The sequence below is a fragment of the Branchiostoma belcheri genome, unplaced genomic scaffold, assembly GCF_001625305.1.
Source record: "Branchiostoma belcheri isolate BF01 breed outbred unplaced genomic scaffold, Haploidv18h27 scaffold59, whole genome shotgun sequence".
NCBI lineage: Eukaryota > Metazoa > Chordata > Leptocardii > Amphioxiformes > Branchiostomatidae > Branchiostoma > Branchiostoma belcheri.
This window is the reverse complement of record NW_017804231.1, coordinates 490,370-514,553: the sequence shown is the minus strand read 5'-3', so window position 1 is coordinate 514,553 and position 24,184 is coordinate 490,370. Positions and strand designations below refer to the sequence as shown.

At 39.0% G+C, this 24,184-nt stretch overlaps 6 protein-coding genes across 7 annotated transcripts in view; 3 read left to right on the top strand and 3 right to left on the bottom strand.

Annotated features, from left to right (window-relative positions):
• LOC109481947 (purine nucleoside phosphorylase-like) overlaps window positions 1–29 on the bottom strand; it is a 2,809-nt gene extending 2,780 nt beyond the window's left edge. The window contains exon 1 of the mRNA XM_019784563.1: window positions 13–29. Within this exon, the coding sequence (XP_019640122.1) occupies window positions 13–29 (17 nt within the window). The remainder of the gene's footprint in view (window positions 1–12) is intronic.
• A 1,394-nt stretch (window positions 30–1,423) lies between these two features.
• Window positions 1,424–5,026, bottom strand: LOC109482025 (purine nucleoside phosphorylase-like). The gene is made up of 7 exons (XM_019784663.1): window positions 4,835–5,026; window positions 4,124–4,184; window positions 3,687–3,789; window positions 3,440–3,543; window positions 2,904–3,079; window positions 2,460–2,650; window positions 1,424–1,993 (listed from the first exon to the last, which is right to left on the bottom strand). Exons 1-7 carry the CDS (start codon window positions 4,954–4,956, stop codon window positions 1,797–1,799), a joined length of 954 nt encoding a protein of 317 aa, XP_019640222.1. The 5' UTR covers window positions 4,957–5,026; the 3' UTR covers window positions 1,424–1,796.
• A 448-nt stretch (window positions 5,027–5,474) lies between these two features.
• LOC109482070 (cleft lip and palate transmembrane protein 1-like protein) lies at window positions 5,475–11,915 on the top strand. The gene is made up of 17 exons (XM_019784731.1): window positions 5,475–5,757; window positions 6,293–6,393; window positions 6,581–6,767; window positions 6,894–7,018; window positions 7,348–7,420; window positions 7,539–7,656; window positions 8,024–8,118; window positions 8,369–8,453; window positions 8,717–8,820; window positions 9,073–9,138; window positions 9,257–9,307; window positions 9,587–9,669; window positions 9,856–9,890; window positions 9,999–10,054; window positions 10,172–10,216; window positions 10,571–10,686; window positions 10,946–11,915. The coding sequence occupies exons 1-17, from the start codon at window positions 5,599–5,601 to the stop codon at window positions 11,019–11,021; spliced, it is 1,575 nt and encodes a 524-aa protein (XP_019640290.1). The 5' UTR covers window positions 5,475–5,598; the 3' UTR covers window positions 11,022–11,915.
• A 328-nt stretch (window positions 11,916–12,243) lies between these two features.
• Window positions 12,244–15,733, bottom strand: LOC109482061 (programmed cell death protein 5-like). 2 transcript variants are annotated; one of them, XM_019784721.1, is made up of 7 exons: window positions 15,621–15,727; window positions 14,684–14,734; window positions 14,005–14,039; window positions 13,794–13,855; window positions 13,457–13,548; window positions 13,162–13,233; window positions 12,244–12,831 (listed from the first exon to the last, which is right to left on the bottom strand). In XM_019784721.1, the coding sequence occupies exons 1-7, from the start codon at window positions 15,684–15,686 to the stop codon at window positions 12,784–12,786; spliced, it is 426 nt and encodes a 141-aa protein (XP_019640280.1). In that variant the 5' UTR covers window positions 15,687–15,727; the 3' UTR covers window positions 12,244–12,783. The 2 variants fall into 2 exon arrangements, with proteins under 2 accessions (XP_019640280.1, XP_019640281.1); XM_019784722.1 differs by lacking the exon at window positions 14,684–14,734 and having other exon boundaries at window positions 15,621–15,733.
• A 194-nt stretch (window positions 15,734–15,927) lies between these two features.
• Window positions 15,928–17,527, top strand: LOC109482043 (protein FAM57A-like). The gene has a single exon (XM_019784696.1). The coding sequence runs from the start codon at window positions 16,129–16,131 to the stop codon at window positions 16,939–16,941; it is 813 nt and encodes a 270-aa protein (XP_019640255.1). The 5' UTR covers window positions 15,928–16,128; the 3' UTR covers window positions 16,942–17,527.
• Window positions 17,528–17,906: 379 nt separating this feature from the next.
• On the top strand, window positions 17,907–23,989 carry LOC109482017 (cyclin-D1-binding protein 1 homolog). The gene is made up of 11 exons (XM_019784654.1): window positions 17,907–18,041; window positions 18,254–18,316; window positions 18,454–18,533; window positions 18,700–18,781; window positions 21,524–21,620; window positions 21,758–21,828; window positions 22,144–22,220; window positions 22,337–22,593; window positions 22,981–23,041; window positions 23,239–23,285; window positions 23,481–23,989. Exons 1-11 carry the CDS (start codon window positions 17,945–17,947, stop codon window positions 23,593–23,595), a joined length of 1,047 nt encoding a protein of 348 aa, XP_019640213.1. The 5' UTR covers window positions 17,907–17,944; the 3' UTR covers window positions 23,596–23,989.
• The last annotated feature ends 195 nt before the right edge of the window (window positions 23,990–24,184 follow it).

Below are 24,184 nucleotides of genomic sequence, written 5' to 3'. Positions count from 1 at the left end.
TAAATTAAGTACTTTATTAGCCGGTGCATTCTTTTAAGCCCAAACTGCTATAACCAGATGAGAAGAATATGAAGTTATGAAGGCAATGTTTCAATCGGTATTTGTTTTAAAACAAGGTAACACAAGGAGTTCTCAATTCAGTTAGTATCGTTTTTAAAATATTCTTGCCGATGGCAAAAACCCGCTTTTCTTCTAAGATGAGGAGGCTAAATGAAGTATTATAATTTCGCTTTGTGTCACTCAAGTAGTACCTTTGGTCGGTGGTTTGTGGTCTTCAGTAGGAAGTCACTGATATGCCGGATGTCTCCAAGGGTCGTCCTCCAGAGGAGAAGCAATACATTAAAATGACACGGTGTGTGCTAAGCACAAACACGGTGACAAGAAATGTATAGATTTGACCTACATACAAGCACATACATACAAGCACATACATTCAAGCACATACATACAAGCACATACATACAAGCACATACATACAAGCACATACAGACACAAGACATGTGGTGACAACGTCGTCTTGTGATAATAGACTTGAATCTAAAGGTTCTGTTCGAATCCCTAGCGGGCCCGATGTTAACGCTGTGCCCTTAGCTTGGAAATGCGCTCTATCCTATTAAACTCACTCGACTCAGGTACGAGAAACTAGGTCACTGACGCCCTTGAGGGTAGCCACGTTAACGATCCCTGTCTACTCTTTTCGAGTAGATGTCCATCCCGGTTTGAGTGGCATGCAAACATTACAGTCCGGAATTTAATACGCAGCTTTGAAATTCACGGTCAGCTACTGGTGTTTTACGCTGAAAATGCGGTTTGCGGTTCTGCGAAACAAACAGGCCTCTTCAGTCAAACATTAACCTGGCGTACGTGTACTTGTCGGTGCCACCTGTTTTTGGTAGCAGGCAACACTAAAAACTTACGTTCCTTCTGCTTCAGCCATCTTCCAAAGAGTGACTACTGTAACCTCCAGTCCTTTTGATGTGTCGTATGAAACATATTATTATAGAGCACTATAGTATACAGAGATATTTAGCACTACAGAGAGATGTAGGGTATAAAACAATCTGCTAGCTTATGTAGCTGAACTTTTCACCCTAGTTGGGGCACCTGTCAGATTGACGATTGATGTCAATGCGCACCTCCTCTGCGCAGTTAACGTTTGACACAAATAATACCGGGGGCGGGTCCCTCTGAAAGGTTTCTGGACTTGAGAGCAAAGCCTTCTACCTTCTTCTAATTTAACTTTGGTCTAGGGGTGTCTGTGGCTTGCTTTCACGTTTTTCTCCTTCTAGAATTGTATGTGGTGTAAAATAAGTGTGAACACATACTGTTTCATTTTCATGATAATAAAGGCCACATGACTAACTAATCAATCTTGTTGACATTTTTATTTTACATTTTTTTCTTCCTTACATCTCAGTGTTACTCTCTAGATCTCTTTATTTGAAACTCATAGAACAAATTGTTGACAAATTTTCTTTAAATCTACGTCATTAGTATGTTAATTGACATGTAAGAAGAAAATTGACCATTCATGCTAAGGGATAGAACTGAACAAGTACTTTTACAGAGACACAATGACAGCAAGATTTATTGCAAGAAAATATTGAAATCACCATTATTTTGATACATTTGGAATAAGCTGCTCGGTAATCTTGTTCTTCTTCTCAGACCTAAAGAATTAAATGTGTGATTCACACCATTCAAGAGACAGACTTGCATACTTGACTGTATACTAGTATAAATTTTTTTCAACAAGCACTTGGGGTGAGATTGATTTCTTTGCTCTACTCTCCAGCTTACAGCTGACCAATCATCTTTGAGACGAGCTTCTGCATGTCCTGGGCGCGGCGCTTCCCTGTCTCGAGGACCTCCTCGTGGTTGACGGTCACCTTCGCGTCGTAGTCCATCACCACCATGTTGGTCACCAGCGACATCCCAAACACACGTATCCCACAATGCCTTGCAGCAATGACCTCAGGGACAGTGCTCATACCTAGATGAAACAATTTGTATTTTTCTGTGATAGTCATTTTTTTCTGAATTAAAACTAACTTTTCCTCTAACAGTGACATTCAAGACCCTTTAACACTTGGCACCATAAATTTTTTGTAGGTTGTGTCACAAAAACATTTTCCTAAAGTTCCCAGACATTCATCTGATGTGAAAAGCGTAGTGAAATTTCTGTGACTACTTGAATCAGAGGTTGGGGCAGGCTGTCGTCGGGGCTCTAATACTGGAAGTTTTCCCCGTCCAGCTCAACAGACCACCATGTAGGAGTATTACACCTATAGGAGTTTGATGTGGTGGGGCTAATTGAATTTCTCGTTGTACAAAACCTACTAGGGAACCGAGTGGAGTCAGGCAGGGAAGAGCTTCTGTAGCCGCGAAGAAAACCTGCCCCAACCGTGATAGACCTAACACCAGGCTAGGATGAGAATTTTAGTTACTGTAGTACTGACCTACACAGTCTCCCCCCAGCATACGCAGCAGTTTACACTCGGCGATGGTCTCGTAGGACGGCCCCCCCACCTGCACGTACACGCCCTCCTGCATGAACGACTCAAACCCCAGCTCCTTCCCGATGTCCCGCGCCAGCTGACGAAGCTCGCTGTTGTACGCATCCGAGACGGCTGGGAAACGCGGACCAAACCTAGATAGGGGAAAATCCACTATTTTTATCATCTACATGCAAATCATTTCAAGACATATTCAAATTATTTTCAGGCAAATCACCCAATCTTTTGCCTACCATTCGTTGGCTGTGACGTCATGGTAGTCACTCGTATAGACACTTTGCATGCTGTGAAAGTAGCATTCAGTGGGTATGCCTGATGCAGTGTACTAGATAGTGGCTACCAATAGTTATATTTAACACAAAACTTCAGGAGGAATACTGTTTGCACCTGTCCTCGTTGTGTCCCTTGAGTGGGTTGTCCCCGGCCAGACCAGGCATGCTGATGTGGTCCTTCATCAGCATGATGTCTCCCACGTTGAAGCTGCTGTTCAACGCTCCGGCCGCATTAGTCACAAACAGGGTCTCTATTCCCATCAGCTTAAACACACGCACTGGCAGGGCCACCTGGGGGAGGGGGGACAGGGCAATGACTGTGATTGGTTGCTTCAGATGAAACAAGCTGTCTGGTTGGTGCACAGAAGATGAGGAACAAATCAGGCGAGAGATATTGTAGTTGTTACTGTTGTGAAATTATCGGGACTTAAGTTTGTGGTTGTCTATCTTCAGTAAGTTAACTAACTGAGGCTCTAGCTAGGATTTTGATATTGCATTTTTCTTAAATTTTCTTATGCCCTAGATATAGTGTTTATCTAGCCATCAGCAACTGTAATAGTCTGAAAACAGTAGTAACAGCAACATAAAAAGAAAAGAACGAAGAAGATCACTGGATAACGGTCGAAATGTCTGTAATGCCTTATTCAGTACCTTCCACAGTGGGTAGCCCTCATAAGGGTGGAAGCGCCCCTGCATACAGACTACAGTCTTCCCAGCCAGCAGACCAAACACCATCCGCCCTTTGTGACCAGGCACTGGAACAAAACAGTGTCAACATTCATTCTTAGCAGTAAACACACTGTCATCAGTATCTGATCCCCATCCAAAGGGAAATGAGTAAGACATGTTCATTGAACATATTGAGAGAAACCATTTGTAGAGGTTTGAAGTCACTCACCTGTGCTCCTGGGAAAGTTTGGGATCTCGGTGTAGTCAATGGCATTTTGATCCTCTACTACATCAGCCAAGCCACCCAGGCCAGAGCCACAAATCACTGCAATCTGGAGTCAAGCATAAACTAATGTTACATGTCATTCCAGAAACATTGACATTTAACTGCATACCAAAAAGTACAAAAACGCAGTTTAAGGAGAATAGATGACACTCTTTATATAAGGCCAAATAGTCAAGGGCATTTGAAAACAATTATGGAATTCATTATTTCCAAAATATGCCTCAATCAGATTTAGAGCCATTGCGTATGATTATATGTTGAAAAACTGTATTTTGGGGGAATTGTTCAAAAGCCTGCCACCTCAACATGCAACATTATGATGTTATTTTCAAGTCTAAGCTCTGAACAGGTGAACAGATCAGTGAACTATAGTAACCCACCTTGGGTCGGTGCTTGGTTTTACTCAGCAAGAAGTCACTGATTTTCTGGATGTCTTCATAACTGAACATGGGAGACAAAAGTTAGTAATACAATCAATATCATTGATAGCATTATGATAAATATTCAATACAATATACTAGTAGATGGGATGGAATGCACCAGATCCTTTGTCACTCAGACACTCACTGGGTAAATTAAATATGTTTCAACATTCTTGAAATTTTTCTGGTGAACTTTCTGCAACTCAACTGGCATTTTGATTACGAAGCATACTTGCAGAATGCAGCTTATTATAATTGCACAGGTGCCACAGGTACAACCAAGAAGGCTTATCAAACATACCTTCCATGAATGCCCCCCTGTGTGTGTGTAATCTGTTTGACTCCACTAAAGTTGTCAATCAAATAGGACACTTACACACTGTGCAGGGGGCGTGGCTATAAGTGGCATTGTACGTGATACACACATTACTAACGAAGGTACGGTGTAGAACTAAAATGGGGTGTACCAGAGTTAGAAAGTGTAAGTCTAAATCAAGATTATATCACAGCAATACTGTTGAATCTGTGTTGATAGCGAAGGTTAAGTGTGCTAAGCTTTACGATTCAAGACGTGTGCGTGATAACACACAGACCATTGTGAGACATTTTTACAGAAATTACAGAAATTACAGAAATTAGAGTTACAGAAATTAGTATGATTTGCAATACCTTGGCCTTGCCTCCGCCATACTGAAATATACTTTGACACCTCGACCTCTTGTAGCCTGAAATACAGTGGGCCGTAACCAGACACGCCGAAGTGCAGGCGCTGTCCTCAAATATAGCCACATGTAACAATCATTAACCTGGTCAGCTGGTCAGCTGTTTGGCGCGAAATCTACCTTGAACTTTAACCCCAGTTAACGATATCTTATCCATAACAGCTCTAAACAGTTATCAAAGAGTGTGCATGTAATACATGTGTGTCAGAATACTCTTTTATACAGCAATATTTGAACAAACAGATTTAAATAAATTTCAATCGTCTTGATTTTGATATAATGGTGCTGACATTTACATGCAATAATGACATGTGTTATAGAGGTCGCTTTTGATACATGAAACTTTTCCAGGCGCTTCACATATTGGAGGAGAAATACATCCGCATCACAAGCAAATGTACTTTAATTACAGTCAATTATTGAATCAGTATTATCCCAGTATCCTTTTGATTATTTTGGATACATTTTGGAATAATAGAGTTTCTCAAACTATAGATTTAACATAACGTTTTCCGCACTATTTTTCTGCAAGCGGACTTACAAACCGTGCGCAAACTCTTGTTTACTTCCGGGTCGGATGCGTTAACGTTCGCCGGGCATGGGCAGGGAGCGTGATAAAATATGTGTTTTTCTACGCCATTCATTGTATACTTTGCATGCTAGCTTTTACGTTTGATTTTTGCAGTACATGTAATTGCTGACACTGAGAACATGTATGTACCGTCGCTAACCACGATTCTGTTGGGCCTGGGGATGGCGTATGTCGGCCACTCGGTGTGGACCATGTTCGACCTGTTCTACCCCACACCGTGCGACCCGGCTGTGTCCTCCTGTATCAAGCCTTTCCTGGCCAGAAACCCAAAACTAGAGGTGAGGTTTGGACAGAAAAAAGTACAATCTCAGTACCAATACAGGTAACTTTATATATAAAGTCAGCCATCCACTGTTTGATGAAAACCTGGCCATATTGATGACAAATTGTTACAGTCCGTAGAGTAACAAAGTAATGAACAGGTGGCGCTAAGTATGGTAACACAGCAGGTGGTTCAAAAATGGATCATTACTAAAACAACAATTACATCCTTCAGATTATTTCAGAGTCACAATATGTGTGAATCTTAACAGGAATTTCTTTTCAAAATATTTTACATCATATTCATAATTTATTGCCGGATTGTATTAACAGACTGTTACATCTCTGAAAAATTGAATGTTTGGATAACCGACAATTGAAACAATGAAATGGGCACCAACCGATGGTTGTATCACAAACATTTTTAAATGCATCATCTCTTATTAATAACCATTCTCGTAGGATCATGGAGAAGACCTCCATAGTACTAGTAGGATTGATTGAGTCAGTGTTATCTTATTAGTACCCTCTCCCTTCTCCCCACCCCCACAGCTGAGCATGTTCACCTCCCCCAGGGGTAAGGGAGCGACCAGCAGTTCTATGGACCTGGTCTGGAAGTTTGACAACTTCACTGTAGGAGCAACAGAACAAAGGTGATCATGAGAATCATCCATATTATTGCTATTTTGAATCGTAAACCTAAAGATAGTGGTATAAGCAGCCCATGTAACATAGCTGATATCAGTTATCCATCAAGTTTAGAGGCCTAGGAAAAATCATGTAAAAGCCTAATTGACAGTAATACAATGTATCTACTTCATCAACTTGCTATATTCACAGAAACTTCAACATCAGTCTGCCCAAGAAAACACGGAACAACGGGACATTCTTCGTGCACATTTTCCTGTACCCGCAGGGCGAGTCGCCATTCGGCAACGCGCGGTCGGTGTACCAGTTTTCCTCGCTCACTCAGTACAGCATTCCTGAGGCTGAGAGCTTCAACCTGCTGGGGGACAAGAACAAAACTGTGAGGATCATGAAGTTTTCATACATTATCATATAGTATATATATTTCACCATAGCACTATCTCTTGTTTGTTGTATACATATGATGAACAGTAATCAACAATAAACTATAAATTCTCCTCCTTAGAACTCCGCCCACCATCCCGATGTTCCTGTCACCCATTGGAAGAGTAAGCTAGCTGTGAACGTCATGGAAGAGACGCTGCTATTGGACCGCTACAGTGTACCTGGTGACCTCTACAGTCTCATCAGGTGGGTCAGGGAGGGTCAAGGGTCAGGTCATATGTCACTCAACAATGGCAACCTGTTGATGATGTCTGTGGTACTAATTGTGTTCAGTATTATTATGATTGCCAACTGGCATTCTTCTGCCAGAAAAGATTTTTTGTACATTTCAAACTAAATGAACCATTGCACATTCATTTAACTATACATGCAAAAGCGTTTTTCTTATCATCATGACAATTTTGACCTTCTTCTTTGTCCTAGTGCCAAACCTCATTAAGTTGAGGGCTTGACCTTTGGGATAATATTATTACAGCTGTTCCTAACAAAAGATTCCCTCCCTCCATTGTATGCAGGCTCTCTCCAGAAGGAGACTACCTCCCTCTGCTCTACATTGATGAACTTGGACAAAGGTTAAAAGACCTGAAGGTGAATCACCAAATGTTAAAATAAAATATTCTAGTTTCCAATTTTCCTGTTTGAATGAAGAAATAAGTCATGTATAAGAACTAGAAAAAAGCTACATTGTATGTTCCAATTTTTCTAGCCTGTGTCAAAGGAAAGTCGACAGATGACCTTGGAAGTGACCTATTCCCCCATCTCCGTGGGTCGTCTGCGTCTCTACACTAACTTACAGCAGTCTATTCAACACCTACATACAATGGGTGAGTCCTTTTATTCCAAATAAATACGTTCATGCAAAAGGTCACAGATTCAATAATATCCAGGTCATACTAATTACTTTGAATATAGTACAATGTATATGCTGCTTTATCTGCTTAGCACTAAGAAAGAGTACGGGAGTTTAACACACACCACTACCAGTGTACTAGCCCCCTAGTCTAGTGCTAGCTTTCATGGTTGTGTGGCCCAAGGACCATAGATGCGTGATGGGCACTACCCTATACACCATATGGTGTGAGAAGGCTTTTAAAGTTTAATATATTGTCATTAAACATAAAGCATAGGTTCTAGAGGAGGCTGAAATCTGGAAAAGTCCATCCTAACAACTCTTATGTGTTGTTTGTGCAGGTTTTACAGAAAAGGACACAGATGAGTTGGTTGGAATATTTGCTGACACCAACTTCTACTTCCTGGCAGCCACTGTGGCTGTGTCCATGTTACATGTAAGACTGTATCATTTGTTTGGCTTGCTGCTATTGCTAGTCTGTTAGATTTCGTTTTTTTTTCTTTTAATAAAAGTTGAATGTTGAATTCTCTGATGAAAAGATAATTTGGAATATTAAGGTGAAACTTTTGTTTAATGTGTTTGTTTTTCATCACTAAGGCCTTTTTATGGTTGCTATTACCCATATACATGATTTAGGTCAACATCTATGCCTGCACAAAGTTACCATCTTTCCCTTTCATTTTCAGCTTCTATTTGACTTCCTGGCATTTAAAAATGACATCAGCTTCTGGAGGAATAAGGACACAATGGAGGGACTTTCCACAAGAGCAGGTGAGAGGGTGTGTGGGGCAGGGACTGTCCACTAGAGCAGGTGAGAGGGTGTGTGGGACAGGGACCATCCACTAGAGCAGGTGAGAGGGTGTGTGGGGCAGGGACTGTCCACTAGAGCAGGTGAGAGGTTGTGGGGGTCAGGGATTATCCACTAAAACATTTTTGTGAGGTGTCAAACCATGTTTTTTCTGGCCTGTGATATCAATCTGCATATGATTTAATTTGATTAACTGCTTAAAGTTTTCTGCTGTTCCCACCCACAGTTGTGTGGCGCTGTGTGAGTCAGATCATCATCTTCCTGTACCTGATGGATGAACAGACCAGTCTGTTGGTACTGATACCTACAGGCATCGGCACTCTTATAGAGGTGACTGGCCTGTAGTTTTTTTACTGCATGTGCAACTATTCAATTCACACTGCAAAGATAATATGTGATGGATGTGTACAGCATACTGTTTTTCATGTTTTACATGATTATCATGGTGAAAATATGGTTTGTATCACATTAAGGATTTCAAGTATATGTTTTGTGTATATTGGAAGTTCTTGCACAGTGACAGAGTTATATAGCTAAGTTCTGACTGTCTCACGATCATCATTCAATGTCTTTATTTTTCAGATCTGGAAGGTCAAAAAGGCCTTCAAGGTTATCATAACTTGGAATGGGAGGAAGCCATCTTTCCAGGTACCATAAGATTTTCTTGTATCAGTTTTAGCTAGTAACAGATGAAAAACTGATCATTGAGGAAAATGTCATGATTATTGATTTCATTGTTAGCTATGTCTTTTGCCTCTGGTTTCAGTTGGGTGCAGTTTCTGAAAAAGAACAACAAACAGCAGAGTTTGACTCCAAGGTGAGTACCTCTGTCTTATCTTGTAGTTAGACTTAGGGACAAGAATTTCATTTTCAGTACCAAGGACAGGAACTGCCAACATGCCTGTAAGCCCTATCAGGCATAGATAGCCAACCAGTTTCAGTCAGCCACAGACAAGTCAGCACAGTGTATAAACTGCTAGTCATATAAAACATGAAGCAGGATTGGTCACTCACTGGGATTGTATCATAACATTATGGTATTTTATCACCAGATGGCAAGTCGATTTATATTATTATAATCTACATTGTTCCATAGGCCATGCAGTATCTATCATATGTCCTGTACCCCCTGTGTGTTGCTGGTGCAATCTACTCACTACTATATACACCACACAAAAGGTCAGTACATCTAATACCACCAATACAGATGGTACAAATGCTCTTTTCTGTAAAGTGTTTTTGGAAAATGTAATTATGTGATATACATCTATTTGTAATGCATTGTAAAAATGAATTTTTTTAAGATAACAGCCAAGTTGGCAAGGCCACATTATACTAGTAATAGTAATTTATTGTCTTTTTCAGCTGGTATTCTTGGGTTGTCCGAAACCTGGTAAATGGTAAGTCAACCTCTCAGAGCAGTATTTTGATATTATCGTTGTCCTTTGCATGTTTTTAACAAAAATAAAACTATCATTGACTTATGTCTGTTCCACTGTCCCCACTAGGTGTGTACGCTTTTGGGTTCCTGTTTATGCTGCCACAACTTTTTGTCAACTACAAGGTAAGGGATTGAGGCTAAGTGTAGGGATACAACATTCATTGAGTTTGCAAGAATTATCTCAGATATTTTAAATCAAGGAGGGAAACCATTGACTTGAACTCTATATATGTATTTCAGTTGAAATCTGTTGCCCATCTACCATGGAGAGCCTTCATGTACAAGGTATGTTCTTCTTAGTACTTTGACTCACCAGGGCTCAAAATACCACCTTCATATGCAGGTTAATTAGTGCATAAAACTGGAGCTGTGCAGGTATTTTTGATGTCTACCGGAACCTAACCTGCACTGGTCCATGTACTGAGTTTATATACAAATTAAGGTGTACACATGTATGTGGATTTTTATTTGCTGCATTGACTTTTGCCACCTATAAGTATAAAAGAAATAATGGTATTACGTATGCAGAAAAAAAGGATTTCGACCCTTACCCATAATCTTGAAAACTTGATATTTGTTCAGTCAAACTTAATACAATGTCAGCTGTGTTACAAGTTGTGTCATTTTCCCCTCTTGCAGGCCTTCAACACCTTCATAGACGACATCTTTGCCTTCATCATCACCATGCCAACCGCTCACAGAATGGCCTGTTTCCGTGACGATGTTGTGTTTGGTGTCTACCTGTACCAAAGATGGTAAATAGTATTTTCAGCAGTTGTTTTGGAGAGTTTTAAGTAGCCATGTTATTTTCACTTTAAACAACTCCAATACCTTAACAGAAACATAGGGGTTTTTATCATACTGCACTATGCTTGTTGTCATTCCCTCCCGTTTTAAGTTGAGGGTTTTGGAGGCTTTTGTATTTTAGTATTATTACCTCAATGAAGACTGTTATGTTTTCACCAGTGTTTGTTGTTTTGTTTTATAAACATGACCACTGTGTATTTTCTCCAGGCTCTATCCTGTGGACAAAACTAGGGTGAACGAGTACGGACAGTCCTTCACTGAAGATGACAAGAAGACAAATTAATCACAAATTTCAGTCTTAAGCAGTAGAAAGATTAACAGGAACAGGAACAGTAGCGTAGAGATAAAATGATTCAGTGTTACATAATAGGATAGCAAACAGAGAGCTTCAGCACAAGATATGCTCCAGATATTAATAACTGCATGATTGTAGAGTAGTCTGTTAACAACATTCCATGTGATTGTGATGGGAGGTGTGCTGAAATTTCCTAGTTCAAGACATTGTGAAATATCTTTGCAGTTTATCTACTGGTATGTAGAAAAAGACTGCAGTGCAGTGCAACAATAGGCAATAGGTATTTTAACCAGTCATTATCAGCAATCGGAAATAATTCAACGATCTTTATTCTTTCTGCTCAGGAGTATTCTTTACATGTTTTGTATATAGCGGTACTGTGTGGACTTTACACTCTTGTTTGAATAGTTTTGCAAAGCATATCACTGTGACATCCAGGTAACGAGATACACAAGAAAACAGTTACTGAAGCAACTGGATAAATTTTGTAAACTGTCAAATCAGTATGATGTTTCTTATACCAATCTCAAGCATTCCAGAGTGTTCAGGGATGCTTCTCTAAAATTTCATGCTAAATGTATATCTTTGTTTCTGTCATATATAGTGATGAGATGCTTGACTTTTATTGTGTGCTATCCTACTGAAGTCATGTTCTTAGACAATGTTTCTTTATGCAACTGGATTGAAGAAATACCGTGGAATAATGTTGTACACTAGATATAGCTGGCTTGTTGGGAAAAGGGCAGAATCAATGTGTTACACTATGTGGTAATTGACCATTTTTGCAATTTTGAATTCAATTTAGAATGAAACAAAACTTGTGTTAAGCAATAATATCTTCAATAGCATCTTGTTTTAGGAATTATATTTCTGATTTCTTTTGCTCATTCTGTATGGTATTTCATTCTTTTTACCTAATAGTATACACTACTGTACTTTATATTGGCAATTCACTATATATAGACGAGTAGTACACATACAAAAATGTATATACATGTATTATGTCACTCTAACACAACACTTGAATCAGTAAAGATACAAAGTTATTTGTTTTATGCATGACTTTTAATTCAAAAGAACCATTATTGGAACTGTGTATAAAGGGTACAAATATTGTACAATTTCACACAGAGAATTTCATGAGAAAGCGTTTCTTAACCACTCTCTCTCCCGAAAGGTTCATGTATGCATGTGTCTTTGGAATCAAGACAACCTAGACATGTATTAGTAATAGTCACACCATGAAAACTATAAATATTATGTTTTTCAGCCAAAAACTACAAAAAAGTGGCACGCATAAATGATGCTACCTTGTACAAATGAATAGTGTATGTTTCACAGCAACTAGCTTTGCAATACATAATCTCAAAAATTTCTCAAACATTTTAAGCATAATGTGAATGCTGTTTAGTTTCCCTTGAAAAACGGGATCATAATCATTTGACAGAATATATCTATGATGTACCGAGAGACAGTACAGTATTAATTTAAAGTGTTTTGGTGCTGACATCTTATTGCTAAGCTTCCACAGTATATGTTGCAATGCTGAAATCACCATCTACTTAGAGTATTACAGGAAACATATACAGTCCCTCATACAATACTGCTTATCCTTCTGAAGCATCTGTAGTTATGTAGTTGTAGCTGCAAGAACAGTCATATGCACTAGGTGCAAGTCCAAATGGCAGTCCCTTTATTTTAGTACGAGGCACATTGCTGATGACATGGGTGCCTTGGCCCTTCTCAAAGACTAGTAGTCATCATCGCTGTCATCATCAAAAACTTTCCTACGTTGGAACTGGAAAATAAAAACATACACAAATGAATTTTATGGAATAGCATCATGATTATGACATGTACAGCTTTCTGTATTAAAAGGTAAACCCAAGAAGTACAAACAGATTTTGAGCTACACTTGTGCTGAGTCTTGTACTAACAGATCTTCCCTGAATGTACAACTGGACGTTTTTCAAGCTATCCTATGAGGCAAACCTTACATCATTTCTTGAATGCTGAATTTGCCACAGAAGCACACACAACATCTAACCACTGCTACAAATGTCACAAAGATGTTCACCATGCAATGGAAATGTAAGGATTGTAACATTACAATTTGTTCTTGACCTACCTTGACTTTTCCCACTGGTTTTGCCTGCTCACTAACACGCTCTAGGATATTCTTCAGCTGATCTTCACCGATCTGTGCAACGACATTATCAATGCATGGATATCGAAACTGCACTGTCATTGACTCATGCACATCACAGTTGAATCCTGGTAGTGGAATCTTTTTAAGAACTTTTAACCATCATAAGATACAAAACATTTTAACATTGTGTTGTCATGGTTTAAAAGATTTGTGCTCTTCTGAGTGTTTTTGTTTTTAGTTTTCTGTGTATTTTTTACAGCATGCTTTTTCTTACCTTCCCCTGTACCTGTCCAGTCTGTGCCATCTGGATCAACATGTTCTCTACCATCGCTGCCTTCTCTGGTTTCACCAACTTCAAGTTGTTCACTGAAGTACAAGTATCAGCAAGAAAATGATGAAAAAAAATTACATTTTCTTCTCAAGGAGATGTAGCATGTCTTCATGATCAAAATCATAAAAGTTGGTAGTTTATTACAATCTTATAGTTTTGATGACCTCAAGGTTATAATTCCAAACCAGTAAACACCTGCACGTATGTACATGTATACTACTGAATGATATCCGTACCATTTCACAATTCAACAGCAACAAAATACAAGACATTCTCTTACATCTGCTACGAGATGCCTGGTCCAGGATTCCTGCCAGAATTGTGTTCTTCATTTCTTCTTGTCTGTAGACAAAATCAAATAATGCTAAGTATTCAATCAAAGACACAGAAAACATTTTAATCTTGAAGAAAAAAAATAACCTTACCTAAGTTAAGCAGAGATAGTCATTTTTGTATGTATCACTGTAAATAATAAGGAGACAAACCCCCACCTGGCTTGCTGCTCAGCTTTTTGGTCACCCCCTCCCTGAAACATCATCAAAATTGCAGACATGAAATCAATGACAATGACAATGAACTTTATTGCATGTTCACACCCTACACGGGCCAAATGCACTTAAGTTAAATAACTAAATGGGTACAAGAATAGAAACAATTGTTACATTTGTGTGCTATTTCTCTATCTACAGGATCTAACTACAGGATCTCTTCTCTCTTTTTGAAACATGTATGAACAAATTCAATAATATATCAATAATATATCAATAATAAACAAGATGTAGTAAGTAGTGTTTCATGAAAACAGCAGACGGTTAATAAGACTAAGATGCAATTTGTGCTTAGGATTTTTTAAAATAAATTTTGCCTCTGCACACAATTATAAGACACCAAAACTCTGAGTCTGAAAAAAATAACATTTTTTTAGACAACAAGCATTTCCATGATAAGCATGTATACATGAAGTAAATAATATTTTGATATTCTTAATTCCAAAGGCATGACTTGGTATCCAATTTTATAACATCTATTATGATCACTAACACCTATTGCAAGCACTCTGTCAAATACATTTTGTACATGTAGTAATCATCCATGTTAGAGAAAGTTTACGTACAGAATTTCCTTTGTTTGTATGTTTGTTTGTTTCATGCTTTTTCATCTCATCCTGACCTGCTGATATGCACCAGGGTAGCCAGCACCACTGTCTACCCCTGCTGGCAACTGAAAGGGGAAGTTTTGACCACTTTGCTACAAATGCCATAGAGACACAGTAGAAAACACAGACACAGCAAAGAAACAGAGAGAGTACGGATTTACAACAAATAAGTCTGATATTGATGTATAACACATACACAATACAGTAATAACAACAAAACTACACAAAACAGAGGCTTCAAATGAATACATGTAGTAGGAAAATTTGTACAGAAGTGAGGAAAAAGATTTGTTTTTAGGGACCACAAATATTATAATCGCATTCCTTTCCATTACCAAATTATCATTACACATTTAAAAAATGGTGTTCCCTTCTATCTACAAAAAGTTTTTTTTTTTACACTACAATGCATTGACAAGATGTGGTCAATAAAATTTGTTGCTCTGATGTTTTGAGACTGACTGGCAGTAGTAGTAGTAATGTTTTGCATTATTCAAATCATTGACAGGATATTTTTGACAATAAGAATTTTGTTTGTAACATTGACGGTATTTTCCTATTAATAAGACTAATGTTCTTGTACTGTTGACAGGAACATGCACTGTTATAGTCATGGCACAAAAAAAAGAATTTCTAGAAATTTCTGCTGTTGTCATGCACGTCAAATTATGACATTCATACGTTACTAGTACATAAACTAGTATCCTCTTATTTTTGAAACGTTTGCACAGTTTTGTGATACATATCTCATCTGACAATTATCCTTTCTGAGCTCTTATTAATTATGATGATAGGAATGCATGCATGACCCCCCTCCCACACCCATGTTGTGTACCCCGCCCATGCCACACGTTATATCTCTAGATATACACTTATACGTTTATGCATTTTACGTTAACGTGGACCATCAGGTCTTATGCTATATCATAGTAGGAGTACTTTGATGTTTACCCCCATTTGCTGCTGCATTTCAGCCATTCTCCGAGCTCGGATCGCCTCTAACTCTGGGTCTGCCATCTTTGTGTAGATAGAAATTTTGTTGTCCGAAGCCGTGAGGACATACCAAATTTCAAGAGGTGATATTAAGAAAATTAGCAAATTTTAGAACAAACGACCTACGTAAAGTTAAAAGCATGTTAAAATGGAGACTCTTATATTACTTATTCACAGTTGATTGTATTTTATCATCATAGAAAATCAAGTGTTCTTATGTTTATGTTTTCCATCGTAATTTGATCACCCCTCTGCCTCTTGGACTTAGAAAGCCCTCAAGAACATCCGGTTCGGTTAGTTTACATCCGGATGCGGAAGTGTGCATTCCACTGAACTTTTGCACCGATCATACCGGCAAGGATGGTGCCTTATAAAAGCTTTACTCTCGGCTCCATCCTGGACCAAAGAAGTTCTTAAGTTCAGGGGGAAGTTTGTGCACCCTGCCCATGCTTCTAAATGAGAAGAAATGTACGAACAACCCAAGATGCTGAGTCACATGTTGGCGGGGTGTGTCTTCTTTCCAGGAACTTTCTACCTCCTGGTAGCGGGTGTTGGTAAAATATGGCCAGGATTGAGCAGAGCAGACCTCTTCCTCTTGTGCAACAGTGCTGTGTCTTCTCTCCAAGCCATCATCTCGTGCCTTGTCGGTGCTGTCGTCGTTGTGAACTGTTACAGAGAGATTCTGTACGCCCGCCATTGGCTGGTAGAGGCATACACCTGTTTTGGAGTGGTGTACTTCTACTACGATATTTGGTCCATGTACCTCGTGGAATGCGCCAGGTTTCCTGAACAAACAACCAATGGCTGGCTTCCCCTCAAGTTCTTCCTCAAGAGAAAGGGACTCATGGTGTTTCACCACCTTGCCTTGCCGGCTATTTTCTTCCCAATTATCATGTTCTTCAGAAAAGGACTTGGCGACTTCTTCGTGGCTAGCCTGTTCTTCCTTGAACTCAGTACGCCGTTCGTTGCCATGCGTTCCGTCCTCTTACGTTTCCAGCTAGAAAACAGTCTTGTTTACCTACTAAACGGTGTGTTTGCGATCGTAGCCTTCTTCATGTGTAGAATCGCCATCTTCCCCATGCTCTACGCTGTGTATGGTGACAAGTACGGACTTTCAATCATGCAAGTGCCATTTGTAATACCAGTGAAGTGTAATGTTGGGTGTGCAGTTATTCTGGGCTTTCAAATTTACTGGTTTGCCCAGATGATACGACTGCTGAGGTCCTACTCACCAAACCAAAATGGAAAACATCAGTCTCCACTAGAAAAGGAACTTTGACAAGAAGTGAAATTTTATAGTATATGTTTTGTAGGATTTATGTATTTAATCAGAGATGTTGCAATCAATTTATGATAGAAATGCAGATGTTTTATACAGATGTAACGTTATATGATGGCATGTGCATGTACCATATAGCACTGTGCTATCATAACTTGGCAATCAGCTATGCAAAATCAGCAATGTATCAAATCAACACATACCAAGACTGGCCATGCATTCAATTAAGTTCAAATAGACAAATGAAATCATTATTGCAATGTGTAAGAGTTAGTAAGCTAAAGTGATTTTTGTATTGAAATATTTTGACTATAAATCATACAGTATTTATATTATTGATCATTTTATAGGAAAATATTTTTTTTTTTTTTTCTGTGATAAGAAACTGAGAAATGATGACTGAGTGTCTTTATGATCAACCAAAACTTCCAATCACTGTGGAGAGACAAAGAATCTAAATGACATTAAATATTTACAAACAATGACCTGTTAACAATTCAGGCTACTACTGTGTTTCTCCACGCGTAGAAGGATAAGCGTGTGTTTTAGAAGTTCTGATAGGACATATCCTCAAGTGACAAGTATGAGGTGTGCAATAAATTGATGCTGTCATAGTATCCTCTGACTCTGCTCTTTACTTGTTTTTGACAATGTGATGTCAATGAGCTGCACATTTTATTGTCATTACTTTTGGGAAAACAGGTAGTCCAGTCTCCCAAAGAAAACTTTATAAGGTCAGGTGTATTGGTGTTTATATCGTCTCCACATTTGGGTCGTTCCACTATAAGAGCGGGGGTATTGCAATTTCTGTAGTTAATACGTTACACTATATGATACAGTAAATCTCAATGGGGGTTACTTAAAAGCCTTCATACATTATGTTTTACTGGAATTAAAAGCAAACAGCTGGTTAGTTTGTAGATAGACGTGGTTTTTAAAGTGGGTTTCTCCAAATTCCTACACGCGACCTCAAGTGACCTCTTCTGATTGCATCACAGAAAACATGGCCGCCGCCATGGACGAAAGAATGTCTGAAAACGTCGCGAATCAGCTGGACACTCTTCATTCTAACCTCAAGTTAGTCACAGAACAACTCAAAGGTAAGGGTAGAGTGTTTGACATAGCTGTCTACATGTAAAGTCGTGCGAAATTTCCTTTTTTTTGCTGTGTTATGACTGCGGTGGTGGGGAGGGTGGAGGGGGAGGGGGGCTATTTAAAGTTTACCAAATCCAGTCATAGAATATTTTACCATTTTCCTCGTGGCTTACGTATATTATTATAGTGATTTAATAATCGTGTTTTTTCCCTGTAGAAGGAGAATCAAGACGACAAACTCCCGAGGATTTCAGCCTACCAACTTTTTGGGAACGACTGAGTAAGAATACACTGATTTTTATCAAGGATTTTTATATAAAGATCGCATGGACTGGTGTTTAACAAGTCAGGCTGACTTTAATATGTAGCATGAAATGTCACACTCTGTATACATTGATTCCTATTTTGTTCTTCCAGGTGCAACCTTCAAGATCATGTCTCACGAGGCCACCAAAATGTGCCTGATGTTCTCCAAACCACCAGTTCCTTCAGAGGAGGTACTTTTACTACATTTGTACTGTGTGTAAAAATGACAAATCGTTTAGGGAGGGAAATATTCAAATGTGTTTTGTAATTGTTTTTTTTTTTTTTTTCATTCACAAGGAAAGGCCTGACTACAACTTTCACTGATTCTTGACTACATTGTATATGTTTGTGTTGCAGGAGAGTAAATCACTAATACAAGGAGTAGAAAAGTCAGTTCTGGCCATGATCTCAACTTTCTACTCCTTACCAAAAGATCAGGGTATGTATTAATACATACAATACATGTATTTAAGTTAGGAAAAAAATTAACATCAGTGTTTATTTTAAGAATGAATTCGAAAAGACACTAGAATATTTGGATCCATGTTTTCTTCAAAATGGACTCATGTGACTATGAGAAATCCCTAAAATATGAAGGAAAGCATACGTTTTGAAATTTAGATCTTAACTCTACAACCAATGATAGCTTAACGGTGCACACCCCAGTTCTTCCGCGACCGGGGTCCACGATAGTCCGTTGAAAAAAAGTGACGAAGGGGTTTTGAGGGCCCAAGTTTGATGTGACATTTCTCATAAACTGGCACGAAGTATCATTAAACATTAACATGGCTGAAGAGTGTAAGGAATGGTGATTTTGGGGTGAAAAATTCTTTTGGCTCCGAACCTTACTTCCGGGTATCCTTGCGCGCCAAGTGTAATCCGCCCGTTTGACCTAGATTTCGCTCTGCGCCTTCCTAGTAGCGGATTTGCAACCCCTCGCGCCGTGGACGATTAAAAAAATTACAGTACTAGAATTTTCTTTATAATTTACTCGGGTATAGTCAAGGCTTGGGTCTTTCTGCCAGCATCAGTCATTTTTGCCGGAAAATTTTTTTTCTATGGGATTATACTACGCGAAAATTCGCAATTTTGGGCATTAATTTTGGAGTGAAAAAAATGTTTTTTCCGTTGATTTTACCAAAATTAAAAAGGTTGAAGAAACCAAACTCAGCTGGTCTTGTAGCTGAAGAGATATCCTTTCGTCCCATATACAGTTATTCTCCTTCCGAATTATTCCACGCCAGAAACGGTCGCTAGATTTGAGGGTGTGCAGCTTCGAATAGAGACGCCAAATAAACTGGGGTGTGCCCCCTTAAACAGGTCCGTCCTTCAAAAAATATTAGCTATGTCAGCCAACAAATTGCATTTCATCTAGTAAAGTGTATATCCTTTACCCAATCATGGCGAAAAAATTTTGGATTTCGCAAGTTTTAATATGATTATGGAATGTCATATAATGCGCTGATTTGCCCCCCTCCCCACGCCCCCCCCCCTCGAACACGGTCAAACTGACTTCCAAGTGTGTCTACTGAAGATCAATGACCTCATATCTACCGCGATTTCATTATTTGCATTTCCCTATCCCTGGGGCACCTGGAAACTGCGTATGTACGTGTGTCAGTCGCTCCTGCATTAAGGAGGAGACGTTTTTAGTTAAAAAAAGGCCTTGATGACGTCATTCCCCTACTTTCCTGTCAAATCTAGTTTCAAGTTCGGCCTATCGCGAGATTTCAACTTACAGACAAATAAGTTGCAATAATCCGAAGATACATCCTCCTGCTTTTATATCTCATCGAGACCGACACCAAACTGTACAGGCTTCTCTCAGCAGATGGCCATTTATACCGTCCTAGCTGCTAGAAGGACGCCACAGGCCTACAATCTAACCAAATATCCAACATTAAGCTTTGTTTTTCTGCAAAACAAAATGAATCTCCGCAGCGGAAACACTTAGGTAAGATCTCTTGGTTTGTTCTCTACCGGGTATGACCAAAAATTTTAATATCAACTGCTTCCTGTCAACGTACAGAACTTAAAACCATAGCGCTCTCACTTAAAAAGTTCGGCTAGAGGAGGGCATTGTGACGTCATCAGCTAAACTACATTCTGGGTGGTTTATACCGTTTATTTCAGTCAGAACTAGAAGGAAAACCTACTCCATCGCAAGAACAGTCCTCTAGCACTCCTTTACATGGCAATACCTGTTCATTGGGCATGGTTTAATGGGTTAAAACTTGTTCCAAAGGAACGGACCATTGTGACGTCATTCTCATTATGTGCGTTGAATGGAACACACCCGTGGAAGCGCAAAATGAGCCTTCCGACAGGGTAAGTTTCAACCACCTGTTACTCGGGAAGGAAAAGTCGCAGACAACTCAAACTTGGCACGATTTGTAGACTATGACATAGTTAATTAAAAAACAATGTTAATTAAAATGTGGCCTAATTAACGGTGCACACCCCAGTTCTTCCGCGACCGGGGTCCACGATAGTCCGTTGAAAAAAAGTGACGAAGGGGTTTTGAGGGCCCAAGTTTGATGTGACATTTCTCATAAACTGGCACGAAGTATCATTAAACATTAACATGGCTGAAGAGTGTAAGGAATGGTGATTTTGGGGTGAAAAATTCTTTTGGCTCCGAACCTTACTTCCGGGTATCCTTGCGCGCCAAGTGTAATCCGCCCGTTTGACCTAGATTTCGCTCTGCGCCTTCCTAGTAGCGGATTTGCAACCCCTCGCGCCGTGGACGATTAAAAAAATTACAGTACTAGAATTTTCTTTATAATTTACTCGGGTATAGTCAAGGCTTGGGTCTTTCTGCCAGCATCAGTCATTTTTGCCGGAAAATTTTTTTCTATGGGATTATCCTACGCGAAAATTCGCAATTTTGGGCATTAATTTTGGAGTGAAAATAATGTTTTTTCCGTTGATTTTACCAAAATTAAAAAGGTTGAAGAAACCAAACTCAGCTGGTCTTGTAGCTGAAGAGATATCCTTTCGTCCCATATACAGTTATTCTCCTTCCGAATTATTCCACGCCAGACACGGTCGCTAGATTTGAGGGTGTGCAGCTTCGAATAGAGACGCCAAATAAACTGGGGTGTGCCCCCTTAACTGTACCTGTATCAGATACATTAGAAAGTGAATAAGTGTTGAAATATTTTCCTCTTTTGTGTTGTAGGTATGACATTAAGAAAGTCTGTCTGCCTGTCTGTGACGTCTGTTGTTGATGAACTTCAAGATCTAGTCAACCACATCATCAAAAATGTGGGCAAAGGGTAGGAATTCTCCAGTTGCCATTCACAAGAGTTCTAATAATCACTCTATGGTTTAACCAATACCAACTGAATGCATCCGTAATTGTAACATTGATAGGTTGCAGTTGGTTGAAATGTTATGTTGTTTCTCCAATCAGATCTTCCTCCCAGCTCTTTGCCACAGGAAGTGTATGGGAATGCTGTGAGGACTTTTCAAAACTTCCTAAAGGTGAATTATGATAATAGCTTTGCTTCTATCTCTTTATAACATGAGAGATTTCATCATACATTGTATGGGCCATTAGTATCTTAGGCTATATATACTATTGTAGTTCTTGTATTGAAAAGCAATTACATTTACAATGTCCAGTCAGCTTCAAGGACAACATCATCAAATTGATGACTGGTAAGTACATATACTAGGGACAGGACTTTTTTGATAATGTGTATTCAGGACCAAGGAAAGGACTGTGTCACAATAGTAAGTATTCAGCACCAGGGACAGGACTGTTGTAACATATTTTTCTGATATTTCCTGCAATAGATAACAAGGAAGCAGTGCTACTGATCATCAGAAACACAACTAGTCTTGTTCAAGATGCACTACAGGAAATTGAGGAGGTGATAAAAATATTTTTATCAAATATTGCTTTTCTTCAACTTTGATCTGTATTCATTCAAATATTTAGCACTCCCTTTTTAGGCCAGTAACAAACTTTCTTCTTCTCTTCCTTAAGGCCAGAGACAATGATGCAAATGTACCAGCACTAGATCAACTACAGCTTGAGGACTCAGAAGAGGCAGACAACAGTGAACAGTCCTGGACAGAGTCTGACAAATCCCTGATGGCCCCCTGTCTGGGGCTGGTTAAAGCTGCCAAGGCCTGTCTGAAGAAAGTATCTGGTGCTCTGAAGTCTGGTGGGAAATGTGACACAGTGGACAGAATAGCACAGTTGGATGACATTGCAGATGTAGTAAATCAAACAAGTCCTCAGTAAGTATTGGTTATGGTAGGACTAGTAGTAGTAGTAGTAGTAACAGTAGCAGTAGTAGTAGTAGTAGTAGTAGTAGTAGTAGTAGTAGTAGTAGCAGCAGCAGCTATAGCAGTAGTTGCAGTACTAGTAATAGTGTTAGTCATAGTCGTACCAGTAGTTGCAGTGGTAGTCGTATGTGGTACTAGTAGACAGGTTTACTGAACAAGAACACTAGTATAGCAGTACTGACAATTCTCCTGGCAGTCATGATAACTGCATTTTGAGGCTTATTCTAATAATTCTATCTGACATTGGTTACTGCTCTCCTGCACTATCTCACAGGTTTTTGTAATGCTAATCATTGAAAATCTTGGCATTATCAGTCTAACATCTTGATGTTTCTGCAGTGTTGATGATACAGTCTTGTCGCTGTACCCTCTTATGGACCACTCTGCAGTCAGAACAAATGTAAGACTTTTTTACTTTTTTTCTACTTTACAACATTTCATTGAAACCTCTGAAGATTTAATTCGAAAGGCGTAGGAAGATTCCATTACAAAACTCTTCATTTGAATCTAGTCTTGTCTTTTTTTTGGTGGTACAGAATTTGAAGATGCTTTTTTGGTTCTACACAAACTTTTTGTCACATGTTTTTTTCCTCATAGGCCTTGGCACTATCTGGTGTACTCAAGAACCTTTTGGATATGGCAAAGTAAGTACATTATCATATGTACTAGTGTTGCTAGAACTTATCTAATTGCACTTTTTCCCTGCTTCTGCATGAAGCAATATTTCCTGATTTCAATTAGTTGTACTTGTAGACACTCCAATGTATTCCTAGGAAAAGCATGTATTTTCAGTTTGTGTATTTATTTATTGGTAAATAAGCATGATTTCTGCTATACAGGTCCTCACATTTCACCACAGAGGCTGACTCCTCGTGGCTACAGTTCCTACAGAATGCTGTGGATCATAACGTGGACAAAGTCAGAGACCTTACACAGGATCACAACTCTTCATGATCTAATAAATCAAAGAAAAACAGATATTTTATTGTATACATGTATATGCTATCTTGTGGCTGGGTGGAGATACATGTACAACAAGACTTCACTCAGGACCCAACTAAATAATTCCCAGTATCAAGTATACTGGTAGCTTGATCTACAGAACACTGGCAATTCATTTCAACATAACTTTGTTTCCTCTAAAAATGTGTGCAAGTCAGAGGAATCTGCTTCAAGTGTTCTTTTCAACAGAGTGTATATAAAAGACATTAATGTACTGTTGTGTAAATGGAGGACAGCTGAGTCAGTAGAAGATATTGGAGGGAAATGACTGTTGAAGAGAGTGGAGCTAAGATAGGGATGGATATCAGTCTACAGAAACAATAAAGCTTTAATTGAAAATCATGATGTTATTATTGTGTTACCATTGGTGGTGCAATGCAATAATAAATTAATTAAATACCACATGCAAATACAAGATATTTTTAGGAGGCAATGTATATATATGAAATGCTGATTTTTGGACCTGGGCGCTACCAGTTCCAAGGAGGTTCAATAAATAGAATATGCCATATTATGTTTGACGTTCTCTTTTCAACTTTTG

Excerpts from the sequence above, each read along its gene's own strand:
- LOC109482061 (XM_019784721.1), bottom strand. The coding sequence starts at position 15,686 with ATGGCAGACCCAGAGTTAGAGGCGATCCGAGCTCGGAGAATGGCTGAA. Across the intron at positions 13,856-14,004 it reads AAAGCTGAGCAGCAAGCCAG|ACAAGAAGAAATGAAGAACA; the intron begins GTGGGGGTTTGT and ends TTTTGTCTACAG. Across the intron at positions 13,234-13,456 it reads CTGGACAGGTACAGGGGAAG|ATCGGTGAAGATCAGCTGAA; the intron begins GTAAGAAAAAGC and ends GTCGTTGCACAG.
- LOC109482070 (XM_019784731.1), top strand. The coding sequence starts at position 5,599 with ATGTATGTACCGTCGCTAACCACGATTCTGTTGGGCCTGGGGATGGCG. Across the intron at positions 8,119-8,368 it reads TGGCTGTGTCCATGTTACAT|CTTCTATTTGACTTCCTGGC; the intron begins GTAAGACTGTAT and ends TTTCATTTTCAG. Across the intron at positions 8,821-9,072 it reads GCATCGGCACTCTTATAGAG|ATCTGGAAGGTCAAAAAGGC; the intron begins GTGACTGGCCTG and ends TTTATTTTTCAG.
- LOC109482043 (XM_019784696.1), top strand. The coding sequence starts at position 16,129 with ATGTACGAACAACCCAAGATGCTGAGTCACATGTTGGCGGGGTGTGTC.
- LOC109482025 (XM_019784663.1), bottom strand. The coding sequence starts at position 4,956 with ATGTGGCTATATTTGAGGACAGCGCCTGCACTTCGGCGTGTCTGGTTA. Across the intron at positions 4,185-4,834 it reads ATGGCGGAGGCAAGGCCAAG|TTATGAAGACATCCAGAAAA; the intron begins GTATTGCAAATC and ends TCCCATGTTCAG. Across the intron at positions 3,790-4,123 it reads AAACCAAGCACCGACCCAAG|ATTGCAGTGATTTGTGGCTC; the intron begins GTGGGTTACTAT and ends GCTTGACTCCAG.
- LOC109482017 (XM_019784654.1), top strand. The coding sequence starts at position 17,945 with ATGGCCGCCGCCATGGACGAAAGAATGTCTGAAAACGTCGCGAATCAG. Across the intron at positions 18,042-18,253 it reads AGTCACAGAACAACTCAAAG|AAGGAGAATCAAGACGACAA; the intron begins GTAAGGGTAGAG and ends TTTTCCCTGTAG. Across the intron at positions 21,829-22,143 it reads CTTTTCAAAACTTCCTAAAG|ATAACAAGGAAGCAGTGCTA; the intron begins GTGAATTATGAT and ends TTCCTGCAATAG.